Raw genomic sequence first — 15,638 nt, 5'->3', positions numbered from 1 at the left:
TGTAGATCTGAGTGGCCGATATATGGGCCATGATCTGCATGCCCTGCCATCACTCAGATTTGGAGGTGTGGTGGCATTGGCAGTGGCAAAAAGGACACTATTTTTCTTTAAAACAAGGCACATGGCAGAAATTTCAGCAGTGGAGGTGCATGACCTCCTGTGAGTTCAGGGGAGAATTGGCTCTTAGGTCCCCAGGTGATTCTAGACCTTAATACAAAATCATGCCACCTCTTAGCATTAAAATTCTATAAATTTCTCAACCTCCTGAATTTAAGAATGCCTGTCTGGTGGGTCAAATACATGTACTCAAGATCTAGACGTGCCTTTGCAATGAGACTTGATTTTCAATATTCCTGTGTGTGAATTATCTTCTATATGTATTTAGCTAAACTGTTTACAAATTGGTAGCAATGAAGCAGTTTCATAACACACCCCCTTGGGCTGAAGCTGGTTAAAAAGGAGTTTTAAACATGCCAATGCTAAGGCATGAGAAAGTGTTTTGCTGTGTTTTGTGTTGTAAAAATCTATGGAGCTGCTCTAACATTTCTCACAGTTGGGTTGAAGAAACCAGCATCACAGCCTGTTCTCAGCTGCTAGTTATAACTGCATCGAGATGGTTCATTATTTAGGGTTAGAAATTGCAGCAATGCAAAGCAGGCATTCTTGAGGAATGATTGAGATGTGCTTTAATTTGCAGCTGCGCTGGCAGCACTAGACAATAATAGCACTTGCAAAGACAACACTTGGCAGTACTTCTGTTTATCTGTTTAGGAACTGAGTTTCCTCCTATTATGTTCTTCACATTTGAGCCTGACACTGTGCCAAGAAAAGCATTTTAAAAAATCTGTGCAGGAATGCTCTAGCTCCAAGATAGGCAATCCAGTGCCCTCCAGATATTTTTGGACTACAAGTCCTATAAACACCATCCAACATGGCTCATGATCAGATTATAAGATTTGTAGGCCAGAACACCTGAAGGTAGTCTTGTTGCTTTCTACCTGCTCTGTTGTCCAGTTCCTTTGTTCAGAACCCTGTATTTGAATGCTTTAGTTTCTGGACCTGTTAAGGTCCCAAATTTCTGGGAAATTTTTCTCCAGTGTGACTGTGGACAGAGAAATGGGAAACTTTAGAGTGTTACTTTCTAGGATTAAATATACAACCTCTTTCAGTCCACAGGCTGGATTCAATTTTGCACATGCTCCTGGGAGCTGCATTATAGTGGTAGATGGAATCTACTGTCAAAGAAGTGGGGACAGTGGCAAAAAGAGGACTAAAAATATAAATACAAGTACAGCATATAATAGAAGAGGCGTTTCAGCTTTTTGGATTGGCAATCTGCATAAAAGCTGTGAAACTGCCAAACAATTGGTGCTGAAGGAAGGGAGATGGCACCGAGAAAAGGAACGTAGCCATCTGGGGAACCCCAAATGCAGAATTTGTCCCCCAGGAAGTCAGTTTTGCTCCATGGTCCTGAGGTTCTGCACCCCTGTTTTGAATAAACACTCCTCCACCCATACCATGGCCCCAGTAAAAATCTATACTTGCTGAGAAAGAAAGACCTGAATGGCTTGTTACTGACAAGGTAAACATAGGCCAAGGGCCACGAGTTTGTGTACGCCATTGTTTTTGTGGTCCAAAACAGGAAAGGTATTTAAGTCTCTAACAGCAACATGTGTTGTTTTGAATGAGTTGCAGTCTGTGGAGGCTCAACTTGGGCCTTCTGTCCAGTGAATGGTCACTCACTTTCTCTCTGAAAGTTTACTATATGATTTGCCTCTAATTCCATTTTTGAGTGTATTGCTGTAGGTTCTCTAGGCATGCAATATTTTGAAGAAATGTTCATGTAAATGCAATGTAAAATTCTTGTAAGTGGAGGATCCCATTGAGACACAAACTCAGGGCTAAACTTGAATTAATTTCATAGTGTGTAGCTGAGGTTAATCTTTTTTAGTCTAGTGTGTTTAGCCCAAATCAGATGGGTCTATTGTGCATGAAGAAGGAAAAATTAAACTTATGCACCATTTCTCCATCAAAATTCTCCTCCGCACAGGATTTTTTAAAATGGGGGCTGCTTTTTGCTTTCTTTCTCCCCCCCCCCCCCCCCGCCATGCACTGCGGAGAGGATTTCAGAGTAAAATACTTTGTGGAGGTGGGGCAAATATAATCTCCCACTACACACTGATCCTGATCAAAATTGGAGCTGCACACATTTAATCTAGTGTGAGAAAAGAATTACACTGGCTTGAACAATACCCTGCAGGGATGGAGGGTATCTGTCATGTTATAAAAGGGCCCATATTTTCAGATGGAAGACTATTTATATGAGGGAAACCTCTTTCCTCTTACTATGCTTGTAGTCCGTGTGCTGAGTGTATTGGACTGAGGTTCAAGAGATGTGGGCTCTAGTCCCCACTAGGCCATGAAGGTCACTGGGTGATTAGATCCAGTCAGTAATGCTCAATCTGACTGACCTCACAGGGTTGTTGTGAGGATAAAATGGAGAGGAGGAAGACCATTTAAGCCTCTTAGGCTTCCTTGCAGAAGGAAAACATTGGGATATAGCCATAGGATGAATCAATCCATCAATCAGTCCAGTTCCTGTGGATGCAGGGATAGCAGATGTTATCTTGATTATAAGGGATTGCAGTTCACCAAGAAGCAATCCCACTTCGAAGCATATGGGGGAAGAGCCCTCCTGGGATACCTATTTGGAGCCTGCTGCTGACAGTGCGAGGAATGCAGGCTCAAGATCCATCTGCCATTCAGGGGGGATTTGTAGGGAATGATAAATAATATGCATCTGTTTGCAGTGGCAGGGCAGCTGTAACTTTCCAGGCTTTAGCCAGTGCGGTTGCTCCCTCGGTTGCTTCCTCCGTGCTCTCTCCCAAGTGTTTATCCAAGCCAGGTCTGCATAGCTGGTGAGGCAAATGCCGCCCATCAGCCATGCATTGTGGCTTCCCCGGAGCTTGACAAGCCCTCTGTTTTAGCAGTCCCCAGAAAGCTGCACACACAGGAGGGCTTTCCAGCCTTCGGCTTGGGCTGCTGTTCACAGCTGGTGGGCCTCCTTCGCGGCTCCGTTTTTTCAGCCTTCGGGACACAAGTGTGTGGGCCTGGCCGCGCACATTGATTTTTTCGAGGAATTGAATCAGCATGAGGTTTCCAGCAGCTTGATTCTTGTGCTGCTCACAATTCCAAACACGACATCCGTATCAGTCTATTTTTAAAAAATCTGTTTGAATATTCACAAAGCACTGTTTTATTTCTTTGCTTTGTTGCTTTTCAGGGTGGCTGCTGGAATTGTTAACCTATTGCCTAAATGCAGCATATACAGACTCCTAGAAAGCTTCCTCAAGAAGTGGATGTTTGCTTTAAAGTTCTTTTTTCTTTCTTCTCATGGAATTGTGTACTTGGCTTGCAACTCTGTGCTTTTCCCCCCTTTTCTTTCCTTCCTGTGACACATGGGAACTTTCAGTCGCCAGTCCTGTGTGTTAAAGGTTCTATATGAAAAACAGAGTTTCTGTCACACATCCAAGATGGTATGAAAGCAAATTTGTCTTGTAGGAGCTGCTTCTTTGTATCTGATGTCTTGGAGACAGCCAGTTGATTTGAAATAAGCCATCTTCACTAATAACATGCTTTCTGATTCTCCGTCTGTTTTTATTCCTACAGATCTTATATTTCCCATTGACATTGCTTCAGTGAAGAGAGAGCATGACTTTCTGGACAGAGATGCCATTGAAGCCTTGTGCAGGTCTGTAGAAGAGGATTGCTTTGGTAATAGGATACTTGAATAAAATGAGTTGGACAGCCTCGGCTAGTATATTTATTGCCTAGTCACTCATTCCAAATATTCCAATAAATATTCAGGGAATTTATTGCTGTATATTAATTGCAATTGAATGGTGCATTGGTGTTTTTGGAAGGACCATGGGAAGAGTGACTCTTCCCAAACTTGACTTCATGGAATTGGCTCTGTGGCAGGGAAGGACAGTCTGTGGTGTTCCAAATGTTTTGGCTTACAACTTTTATGATCCCTCACCATTGTCTGTGCTGGCTAGGACTGATGGGAGTTGTAGGCCAGAACATCTGGAGGGCTGCAAGTTTCCCAGCCCTGCTCTCGAGATAGCCAGGAAATGCTCAGTATAAAAAAAGGGTCTTCAGTGATGACTGCCCAGCCCCTAAACCTTCCATCTACCTTGAGCCTAAAAACTACAGTCAGTACCTACTTTGGACGAATGTGTTAATTCCCCGAGCTCAGACTGCCACAAAGGCCTAAGACAAAGCATGTATGTGTGTGTGTGTCCATTGAGGGATTGGTTTGCTTCTTCTCTATTCCCATCTGAGTTCTAAAGTTATCATGGGGTTTATGTGGAATTGTGCTTTCAGATTAATGTTTTCAGTGGTCAGTTTCCTTCACCCTCTCTCTGTGGAGCTATAAACAAAAGAAGAACCCTGCTGGATCAGACCAAAGCCTTATCTGTTCCGGCATCTGGTCGTGCACTAGTGGCAAACCAGATGCTCACAGGAAGTCCATAAGCAGGACATGCTGTTGTTCCCTCGTAACTGGTGTCAGAGGCACGTTGTCTCTGACCAGCTCTCATGTCCAGCAGCCATTCTCAAATCGTACACCATTAATTTGGCTAATCGCTGTCTAAATCCATGTAAGCTGTCATTATCCCTTTGAATTCCATTGTTTAATTATGGACTACATGAAGAAAAATCAGCAGGGACAGATCACATTAGGATTTAAACAAGTGACAGGGGTTGCCCAGAAAAAGTTGAACTGGAAATTGGTTCTAGAGCCTTTTCCTTTGCTTTAAAGAAAAGGTTCCACCACTTCTTTGTAGTAGCTTCCTATCTGTCTTATCTTTTTTCAGCACAGTTTCTATATGTTGTTAAATGTTTCTTCATTTTTTTGCATTGCTAATATATTTTTATTCACGATGTGTATATTTACCGACTGTCTTCGGTGTTTTCACAGTAGCGGTGCCACACTGTAGCTTCTTGTGCTTGTGGTTGCTTTGAGCTAAGTAATAATGCCAAAGCACAAGATGACTAACAAATCTTGTGCAAACATACCTAATTTCCTACACTGAAGAGATGAAATGTGGCACTTCCCTAAGGAAAGGGAAACCAACAGTAATCACAGCCTTAGTTTCAGTTTTCCTTCCATTTGTGATTAAGAATGGGAGAAATAGAGGGCAACTGCTCCATGTATAAATTTGCTCTGGAGCCAATTGCCTTTTGCACAGGAAGGGGGTGTCATGCCTTATTTCTCAGCTCCTCTGTGAGTGGTCCCCTAATCATTCACCGATTTCCCAGCGATTGCATTGTTTCCCACCCTCCCGTTCTAAAAGGTGCATATGGAAAGTCACCACATACTTCTTTAGATATGAAAGGCAGAATAAGTGGGGGGCCTAGGCCCCTGCCTATGCCCTTCCGCCCTACGGAAGTTTTCTTCTGCAAGCAGTGTGTCCCAATTCATTTGTTCAAGTGGGCTGCACCACTCACACGTGGGAGAATTAGCATTCCGGAATTCCGGAATCAGCATTTCTACTCATTTTGGGTAATCCCCAAAGCACTGTGTGGATTCCACATATGATGTTGCTTGCACAACAGAATTGGCAGAGTCTGCCCCTCTGGATTCTCCCCAAACACTTATGTGAAGTCCTCCACTCCACAAGACTCACTAAAGCTGAAAAAAGGTGACTCTAACGGCAATTCCACATGGTTAGCTGCCTATCTGCAAACGTGACTTTGCAAAATCTCAGTTGCCTATTTCAGGGCGCTATGTTTAACTTGCTGCATAGACACTGTGCTCACCCCTGAACATATCCATCAAATGGGAGATAAAATCAAATGCCTCCTCTCATGCCTTTCCAAATCAGCTCTGGGGAAGCTCAGACATGTATAGCAAGAAAGGAGCCAGCTCACCTGCAGTCTATCACTTGTTAACTAAGCAGGCATAATAATTGAGCTATCTAAATAAAGAGGCTGTGCATTCCTTTAAAATGGATATCTATGCATCCTCAGTAAAAGAGTTTTTCAGTAATAACCAGGCTAGCTGACCAAGTTCTAGATTCAGCCAGTATGTTATCCTCTGCTGGTTTGGAACAATCTTTTTCCAGAAATGGAAAAAAAAAATTTTTTTGCATACCTCAAGGGACTCTCAGTAATGGCCCTTCTCATGTCATCTCCCTTGTTATTCTTTTGGCACCCAACACATCAACACAGAGAATTCACACTTTACTGTCAACAGGAGTTAGGAGTGAAAAACAGTATTTTGTTGTTGAGGAAATACAATGATCAACTGAAGGCCCACATTCTTCAAGTGGAATTTTCACCTGAGTTTTAGAATTGGTATCTACAAGAAGTTAAAAGTTTCTAAATTCATCTTGAAGGAAAGCAGTTTCATTTATTATAAGAAGAAAACCATTCATTTTTATCCTGATTCATAAATAGTAAATGTGACTCTTGCATGATTTTCAAGCTTAAAGAAAAATAAGAAATGTTTTAAGGGAGGAAAAAATCCTTGCCAGTAGATTCTTTTGTTTAAGGAAACAACATCCAGAAAGCATGCTTTCATTTGATTAAACTAACAATTGTGATATTTTGGCTTCCTATTGTAACCTAGTTTGCTATGGTTTACCAAATGTAATTTGCACATTGGTTCAAGGGTATTGCTGTTCAGAAAACTGAACTTGTGGCATTTGAAAGAACCAGACTGTTGTCTTTGTCTTTCCCCTTGTGATAGTTTAAAAGATGTACATGGAAATTTATATTTGTCCAAAACAACCTTTCCCAACCCGATGCCCCTCAGATGTTTTGGTCTACCACTCTCAGTATGCCTGACCTTTGACCATGCTGCCTGGGGCTGATGGGAATTGAAATCTAAAACATCTGGAGGGCTTCGAGTTGGAAAATGTTCCTTTGCGGTCTGGCCAATGTCATATTTTCAGAGTATTGTTCCCATGATTTTTTCTCCTCCTCCTCCTCCTCCTCTTCTTATGAATGATCAGATTTACTCTTTCAGGATCAAGTGCCTACTAATAACAATACCCCTTTACGCTAGAGTGGGGTTAGAAATTAGCTGTGTAGTGAAATCTTATCAGAAAGCAAAAGGATTTGAACTGTAATCTTCCAGATATGTTTCAGGAGCCTTACTTTGTAAAATATTGTTTGTACTTGGGTCTTGAAAATGTCTCTAGATAGCAACTAGGAACTTCAAAGGTGTACACTGACTGCAAGATACGTGATCACTCAAACTACTGCATTAGTTTTTGTACCAGAAGTAATGGAAATCTACTGTAATTTCACTGTAATCTGCTCTTGAAAACTCTTGGAAGCACCAACTAACTCAGCTTTCTGGCAGGTTTGCCTAAGTGGAACCATATTGCATCTGTTCTGAAGGAGCAACTTTGGTTGCCCATTAGCTACCAAGCCCAGTTAAAGGGCCTTACATGTAAATCAAGTCTCATGAGAGCCAGGGTAATATGGTGCTTGGAGTGTCAAACCGGGTTCCAAGAGACCCAGGTTCTAGTCCTCACTGATGACTCACTGTCAGCCCAAGCTACCTCACAGAATGACTGTTGTGAGGATAAAATGGAAAGGAGGAATACTGTGTCACCTAGGGCTCTTTGCAACATAAAAAATGGTGGGATATAAACACTGTAATATCAGTTGGCCCATGCATTCAGGTAATCAAAGGATGGTCTTTTCCTTATTCCTTCTATAAGAGAAGTATATAAATCATCTTCAAAAGTGAAGGCCTTTTCTTTGGTGCCAGCCTGACTTTAGAATGTCATTACATCAGCAATTATGCCTGCCACTAATATTTGTACATATCACATTAAAACCTTTCTATTTGCACAAGCATGTGAGAGGGATGGAATCAACAATTCTATTTTTAAATTTAAATGAGTATTTTTTGAGCCAGCTGAAATAGTTTTATGCTGTTCAATTTATCTGTTTTGGTAATTTTATTGTACCAAATGTTTGCTTTTTACATGCACTGCTCTGAAATTCTCTTGGGAATGAAAGTGTGGTGTATTTATTTTTTAAATAAAAATATGTATGGCTGGCTAGTTTTTCAGTATAATGGTGAGCTTCACAAGATACTGTTCACACAAATGACAGCTTACCCTTTGGTCTGATTTGTACCTGACACTAACACATTGTATAGGTTGTTAAATTCTGAGTTGTAGTGTGTGAAGATGGCCATACTAACAAACCATGATTTGTGAACCATGAACAAACAACAAAATGAACCCAGGTCTGGTGATGGGTCATGAACTCTGAGTTCTTTAAACCATGAGTTGTCATGAACCCAGAACTATGGGTTGTCTCACAGGCAGCATGAATAAGTGATTTAAAAGAGCTGCTCTACATGCCAGTAATATTGTCCCACAGAGGCATAGAAGGAGGGGATGAGTTTAGAAGATGAGAAACAACCTATGGATTGAGATAACTTTGTTGCCTTACAGTTGTCTGCCAGGTAGACCTTGGGTATAGCAACAGACTATACGTTAAGCAATGCATTAACATTATGTGGAAACCACACCACTGCACAAGTGGGGAAATAAACAATTTCCTTTCTCAAAAATAAATGAATAACTGTACGTTTTTAATGGTTATCCCATTTCTAATATTTACTTGTGATTGTAGGATTAGCAAATAATGTCAATTCCTGAAGCACTTCCATATAGTCTATGGGTTCTTAATGGATTTTTCAGGATTCAAGCTTTCTTTTTTCTCAAGAAACTTGTTTGTAGTCCTCATGTCTGGGGTGGATAAGTTGGAAATACTTATGGTCAGTGAGAAAACAAATAGTTTCTTTTGCTGTTAGGCTTTGTAAGGCCACAGTCTTACATCCACTTACCTTCAATAAGTCCCACTGAATTCAATGGGTCATACTTTAGAGTTGACATTTATAAAGTTGCTTTGAAAATCCCTTTCTGGGCTTTCCTGACTTTAGCATCTTGCTTTAAAGCAAGTTTCAACTGTATTTCTCAGCAAGCATGTCTGTTTGTGGGGAAATCAGTTTCCATGCACTTAACTTGTCAACAAAAAGGAATTTTCCTTCAGTTAGCCTATGCTTCTCACTTTGCAGTGTTTCAGTAATGCAGGAATTGGTAGCATGGCCTTCTTAGTCACAGTAGCATCCCACCAGAACCTCCCAGTTTGCCAACTGGACCTAGACCTTTTCTTCCTCCCCATTATTGGCAGTGCCAGATCTTCCAACCTACATACACTTGTATTATACCTCACAGGTTTGTTGTGAGTATATGGTTGAGAAGAGGAAGAGAATTGTGTAAGCTGCCTTGAGTTCTTTTAAAGGAAAAAAGGTGGGGTATAAATATGGGAGTTGCACTCAATGGCCTTCATGGCCCCTTCCAACTCTCCTATCATTCTATGATAAATAAATTTAAAAATAGTGTGGTACCTCTCCAGCAGAAGTACTTAAAATTGGGCAGGAAAACAAGGAACTTTCCTACTCTTTTGTGTTCCTTTTTGTAAAGCATCCATGTGAAGTTTAGTTGTAAAGTTAGCTCTGTGAAAATAGTTTTCACAGTCTCTACACTTATCTCCTCCAGCTGCCCAAGGCACTTATTTTAAAGAGGCAGGCTACAGATAATCTGTGAAATCAAAGACACTCTTATCAGACTGGCTGAAAATATGTTTTCTCTGACAGATCAAAGTGGTTGAGCTGGTTAAATGCAACAGGTTGAAACTAGATAAAACCAAATAGAGGGACTAATGCTGTAAAATGTGGAAATGTTTATGTAAGACCTAGAAAACTGTATTCTGCACTAGAGGTTCTTATTTTTTTAAGCGGTATGGAAGCCATCTTAATTATTTTTGAGCTCTCTTTATTTAGTCCATAACAAAGTATTTGATTTTTTTCTTTTGCCTTAGAGACATTTAATGCATGCACACAGACATACACATCAAATGAATCTATGTTTGCTGACTCAAATTGTGGAATAACAGGGAGTCTTTCTGGGACAGGTCAATGACAGATCCAGCCACAAGGAGGAGTTCTTTTTTGCTTTTGTTTTTATAACTTTTTTTCCTTCTTTTTTCCACTAACCACATTTTATCCTTACATCTGAACTGTGATTAATCTTTACCATGGCTTAGTGAGGGGAAAACAGACCGCATCAACCATGGTCTGAAGCTGCCTTTTTTCACTAAACTGAAGGTGTAACTCAACCCAGACAAACTGTGGTTAGACTTAACATTAACAAGGGTTACTTAAGGTTAGTTAAAAAATGGAAACAAAAGCTTCCAATCTCTTCTGGCGCAACGGCAGCAGAGAGGAGGGCTGGTGTGGCTGAAGCTCATGCAACACTAGTGCTAACAGCAAGAACTGTTTATGTGCCAAGTAATTCCAAACCTGAGCCAGCCAACTCTGATAAGTTCTGGCCTGAAGACTTACATCCCTTGAGGTCGTTCAAAAGGTTCTCATTGGCCTCCAGCTGTTCATTAGCGTTGCCCAAGGAGATGATAGTATTCACAAACACATGCATGGAGTATTTATCCTACCTGATAAAAGCTATTTTCCTGGGGAGCTTACTTTAATGAAACAGCTGTATTTCTTTTTAACCCAGCAAGCCATTTTTACATGTGGTATAACAGTATGAGAGAACTGCTACAACCTTGAGTAAAGGGGAAGGTTCTGATTTTCTTTCCATTGGAGAGAGATTAGCAAGAGTTGTCCTGGGGCTACAGTGAAAATAGTATATTACATGCTGAACAGAACAATATAAGTACCTGATGTGTGGAAAATAAGGTACCTTCTTTGAGGTTTTAGTTTCATAGACGTAGAAAGACATGGAAAGCAAGGAAGCAAGCAGCAGTACTCAGTACTGCGCACGAATTCAGGTTGAAAATATTTTTTGTCTGATGCATGAATGATGTTCCTTTCCTCCCCGGCTTCAAGATGTTGTGTGTAAAGCAATACAATAAGCAATACAATACAATACAATAAGCAATACAATAAAGCAAAAGTAAAGAAAATAAATTACAATTCCTGTTATCTGAATCTTAATATATTTTCTGATCCTTCAAAACTAGTGTGCACCCCAGTAAAATTATACAAGTACAACTTAAAACCAACTGTTGCATAGTACAGTTCTGTTTAGGCAGGCAGCCACACCATTTCTGAAAATTCCCCCACCCCTTGATTTTATGCATTCTCCCACTGAGGAACATGCTGAGTTCTCACTAAGCTGTTTTTGGACGCTTTCCTAAAGATGTTTTGCACTTCAGCAAGCTTTGAGTTCTGTTTAAGTTTTTTAAAATCGTATGGGCAATAGTCAGTGTTGCTTATGCACTAACAGGAACTGCAGTTAATGCAACATGAAGCTGGTGCTCCTACAGCAACTGGAAATGAGCCAGAACACTCAATGCCGGAACGGGGAGTTTGCACAAAGTGTTGCTGACTTCTCTTCCAGAAACAGCCATTTCAGATCATTTAGTGCTTTACCAAACACTAACTTCCTGTTGCATGGACAGTCTGCCCCATGGATGTAACAGAATGGGTCTAGCTTTCACAGGTTTAGCATACTGTCAGCTAAAGTTACAAGGTAGTAGTCTCTGTCTCTCCCAAGTCCATTTGGATACAGCACATACAAAACTTGCAGTGTCAAATCCTAGTCACTAGCAATTCATGGACATGCTTTTTGAACTATTCATACTATATGGAAATTGTGTTAGATGCAGACAGTTTATTCCAAAGTATTTAATCCCTTATTTCATGTAGTTTGCTGCATTCCAAGAAAGGTCAAGTTTTGGAAAGCACCAGTAGTTTTCCTCTAGGAAAACAAGAACCTTGTATGACCATACTCCGGTTAGCCCAATTTAATGGTCGCTGGTTGAACAAGCTCTCCTTTATGGTCTTGACTCATAAGGAACTGATTTAAGAAAGCTTGTTCTTACGTTTCTGCATCTGTATCCCACCCACTCCACAAAATCTGGTCTCCAGCTGATGTAATGTGGTGTTAATTAAGCATAAATGCTATTTTTGAGGCTCCCCTTTGTTCATTTCTATGTAAATAAGCTTAGTGAGAGCTTCTGCAATAATCCATTAGTTGAAATAGTTCCTATCACAGAATGACATGTTTACTGTTAATCGTGTGTGTTTTTTCCCCCCCTGTAGGCGTTTAAACACTTTAAACAAATGTGCAGTGATGAAGCTAGAGATCAGTCCTCATAGGAAACGGGTAAGTGCTTTTGACAGATCTGTCATGGTACTGTAAAGTATTTGAGGGCATTTCCTTGCAGCCTGAACTTGTGTGTGTTTTCTTGGAAGTAGGCCCCATTGAGCTCATTCAGATTTACTCTCTTGCCAAATGAGCACAGGATGTCAGTCTCTAGCTAAAACCTTAAAGACAAGAGAATCAGGAGTGGCACTGCCTTCCCCATAAAGATGTGCGGGATTCCATAGGCCCTATTCGGGCATTTTGCAACTGTAGAATGCAGGTTTTGGGAGGCCTTGGGAAAGACACCCTCAGTGGGGCTGTCTGAGAAGCACGGTTGTGCCCCAGTGCTATTGCTCCTCCAGTTCTTTTTCATTACTGGTCCCACTTGCCTGCAGGGAGACCTATTGTTTCGTCTCCTGCTGGGCCAGAGAGAGAGACAGGCAAACAAGCAGGTCTCACTGGCGAAAATGAAGAGCAACTCCACGGGTCCCTCATCATTGGATGTCCCAGGTGCCAGCCCTGCTCTAAGCGTGAGCAGGTAAAACATGTTTGAAAAAGGGATTGCCTTAGCCACACACCCTCCAGTCTCCATCTCCATCTCCTACAATGTCTAGGCTGCTTTCTGAAGGGCAGGGCCTCCTGGGCTGAGTTCAAAGGCTGAAAATTTTGCATTCATAATCCCATCAAGGATAGAGGGACCTCTGCTCATATGTAGATGGCCACGGTGGGGCAGGTAGAAGGGAAGGCTAGGTGTGTCAACTGCTGACATGTTCATTTGATTTTCTTTCAGCGTGAAACTTGAAAAGGCTTATTGTTAATGCTCTTTAATAGAATTAAAATGCTTCATGTGCCCAAAAAAGAAATAGTTAGTCAGACTTCTATTCTTTAAATATCATTATGTGTTTTAATGGGAGTGAAAACAGCAGGATTAAACCAGCTTTTCTGAAACCTGCATGCGTGATGGTACTTATTTTGCAGAATTGCATAAAATAGAATATTTTGAGTGTTCACCATTGTTATAGCACTTAGTTACAAAATAACTGTGATGGTCAGTGAATTTGTATCTGTATCCCAGATCAGTGCAGAGCTTGGTTCTTTGTTGGGTTGGTATTTAACAACAGAAGAGCTACTTGGGATTGCAAGCATTTAGGATGTTGATATGTTGCTTTTAGGTCATCTTGACAATAATCCGCAACAATCAATTCTTTGTTTTATGCTGTATAGGCTTATTTTGAACTGGTGCTTGAAGTGGGTCAGTGTAGGTAATCCTCTACACTATGCAGGGACCGAAGCTCTGGGTCAGATCGGTTTTCCCCAGTGTGTCCACTCTGAAATGGAATGCATCCTCTAGCTGCAGGAAAACAGTCTTTCTTATGAGCATGTTTAGACAGAAACAAGGCCTATAACTCCCAGCCTGAGTAATGCTCAGAGTAGAATGACTTTGGGGGTGGGGGTCTGTGTATGCATACATGTCTCAGTCTGGCTTTCTATGTATATAAGCATACATAGTGAAACAGTAAAATACTGAATGGGTTGATTCCAGTGGTGTGCCAGCAGAAAAAAAAAATCTGGTTGGGACAATTTTCTGCAAACTGTTGAGCAAGGAGTAAGCAGAAGACTTTGCTGGGCCAGACAGATTTGGCACAAGCATGTATCTTGACATGTTGTGTAAGCAGACCTTGTGCAAAAGGCTGAACACCCCATTGTGCTAACAGGAGCACGCTGCCAAACTTTGATTGTCTTCTCTTGTGCATCACCAGTTCTAGAGCTTAGTTGGGGAAAGCACTGCTACCCATGGGAGATGTCTTCTGCTAAAAAAGAACTTCTGTTTCCCAACATTTTTGTTTAAAAACACAGTTGCGGTTTATTGCATTACATAAATACCACTTCATAATTAGAAAAAGCTGTTCTGCATATGCACAATAAATTCATATGTATGCAGATTAACTTACACTTTTAATAATAGCTGTATCTCTCTCTGAGTATCTTTCATCCAAAGCAGTAAAATAGATTACAAATAACCTACAAAATCTTACAAGAACAATTAAACACCTTCTTCATTTCCCAAACGTTTGGAAGAAAAAAAGGTCCTTCATTTGCTGCTGAAATGTGAAAATAGGTGTAGTTGAGCAAGCCTCAAGAAAAAAAAAATCACAACATGGAGATCAAAACAAGGTTCTGCTTCTGGTATCTGACATTCTCATCTCCAGATACAGAGATGGAATGGAGTGAACCTCACCAGATTTTCTGAGCGCAACAGTGGTTGAGTTTCTGCTAAGTGTAGGAAAGCTTTTCTACTCAAGACAGTTACTGTGTGCTCATCATTTGCTGCTAACATTGCTTACGGCTTCTATAGACAGCGAAAGCCAGTTCTTCTAGAACAGGGGAAATGCAGTGTTATTTCTGAAAATAACAGTGCTTTTCACCACTTGTATAATTGCAGTGTCCACATTGCCACCTAGAGCTTATGAAGCAGAAAATTAGGAAAAAATACTCTTCCTGTAGTGCTCACATCTCAGTTCTGCAGTGAAACTGAAATCAGAGACAACAGTTTAACAGCCTTCTGTAGGATAGGTCATAGACCAAGTCAGACATTTTTGTGGGACTTGGCTATTAGGACATGTAAGGTGCAATACACTGACCTGATTTACACGATAGCTGCCCACCATGGCATGTGCCAGCCACGCTTTGAATATTAAAGCCACAGTGGGTAGGCTCTGTGGTTTATAGTATAGTGTGAACCCAGAGAGGATAGATTATATGGGGGTTAAACAACCTTCACTTAACCCTGTAACATCTCCATTTAAAAGAAATTTTGCAAGTTACTTTTCCTTGTTGGTGAAATGCATTTATTGATGAAAGGGCTGCAGTCTAGCACAGGAATATTCGGAAGTAAGTTTTGCAGAACAAAATGGCGCTTGCTTCCAGAAGAGCTGCATAAGACAATTCACAGCTCCCCATCCATAAAAATCCACATGCTTCAAAGCTGTTGAACAGAGCTGTGTCATCTTTTCCATCCCCCGGTTTAGGGCATGTGACAATCAGGGATCAGATTCCAAAGACACACTTTGACTTTCTTGAAGTTTGTGGCAGAAGTACATTTTAATAGAGCTGAATTGCACAAAATAATGGCTCATGTTTTCTAGCTACACAGTAAATGAACAGGCTCCATGGGCTTGTAGTTTGACCATTTATAATGACTAATTACTGTGATTTGCTCTGATCAATGTGGCATAAACTGTATTAGAACAACAAAATCTGAAAGCTAATCAAAGATTTGGTGATTTGCAAAGATATGACCGCAAGCCCTGCATGGAAGCCATTCCGATTTTTGTTCATAATTTAAGGGATTGTGTGACACTGCTGCTCTGCTGCAGTCAAAATTCTTGTTGCTCAATAGTATGTTCAGCATGTCAAACTTGTCGGTGTTCAACA

General features: G+C 40.9%; 1 protein-coding gene across 5 annotated transcripts in view; it reads left to right on the top strand.

Moving 5' to 3' along the window:
* The window catches only part of DLC1 (DLC1 Rho GTPase activating protein), a 313,895-nt gene that overhangs the window by 276,978 nt on the left and 21,279 nt on the right, over positions 1 to 15,638 (top strand). For all 5 annotated transcript variants that reach the window (XM_044418408.1, XM_044418409.1, XM_044418405.1 and 2 more), the window contains 2 exons: positions 3,670 to 3,751; positions 12,161 to 12,224. In XM_044418408.1, coding sequence (XP_044274343.1) covers positions 3,670 to 3,751; positions 12,161 to 12,224 — 146 coding nt within the window. The remainder of the gene's footprint in view (positions 1 to 3,669; positions 3,752 to 12,160; positions 12,225 to 15,638) is intronic.

The sequence above is a fragment of the Varanus komodoensis genome, unplaced genomic scaffold (assembly GCF_004798865.1).
Source record: "Varanus komodoensis strain SLA01 unplaced genomic scaffold, ASM479886v1 scaffold9, whole genome shotgun sequence".
NCBI classification, from domain to species: domain Eukaryota; kingdom Metazoa; phylum Chordata; class Lepidosauria; order Squamata; family Varanidae; genus Varanus; species Varanus komodoensis.
This window is presented reverse-complemented; position numbering and strand designations above follow the sequence as displayed.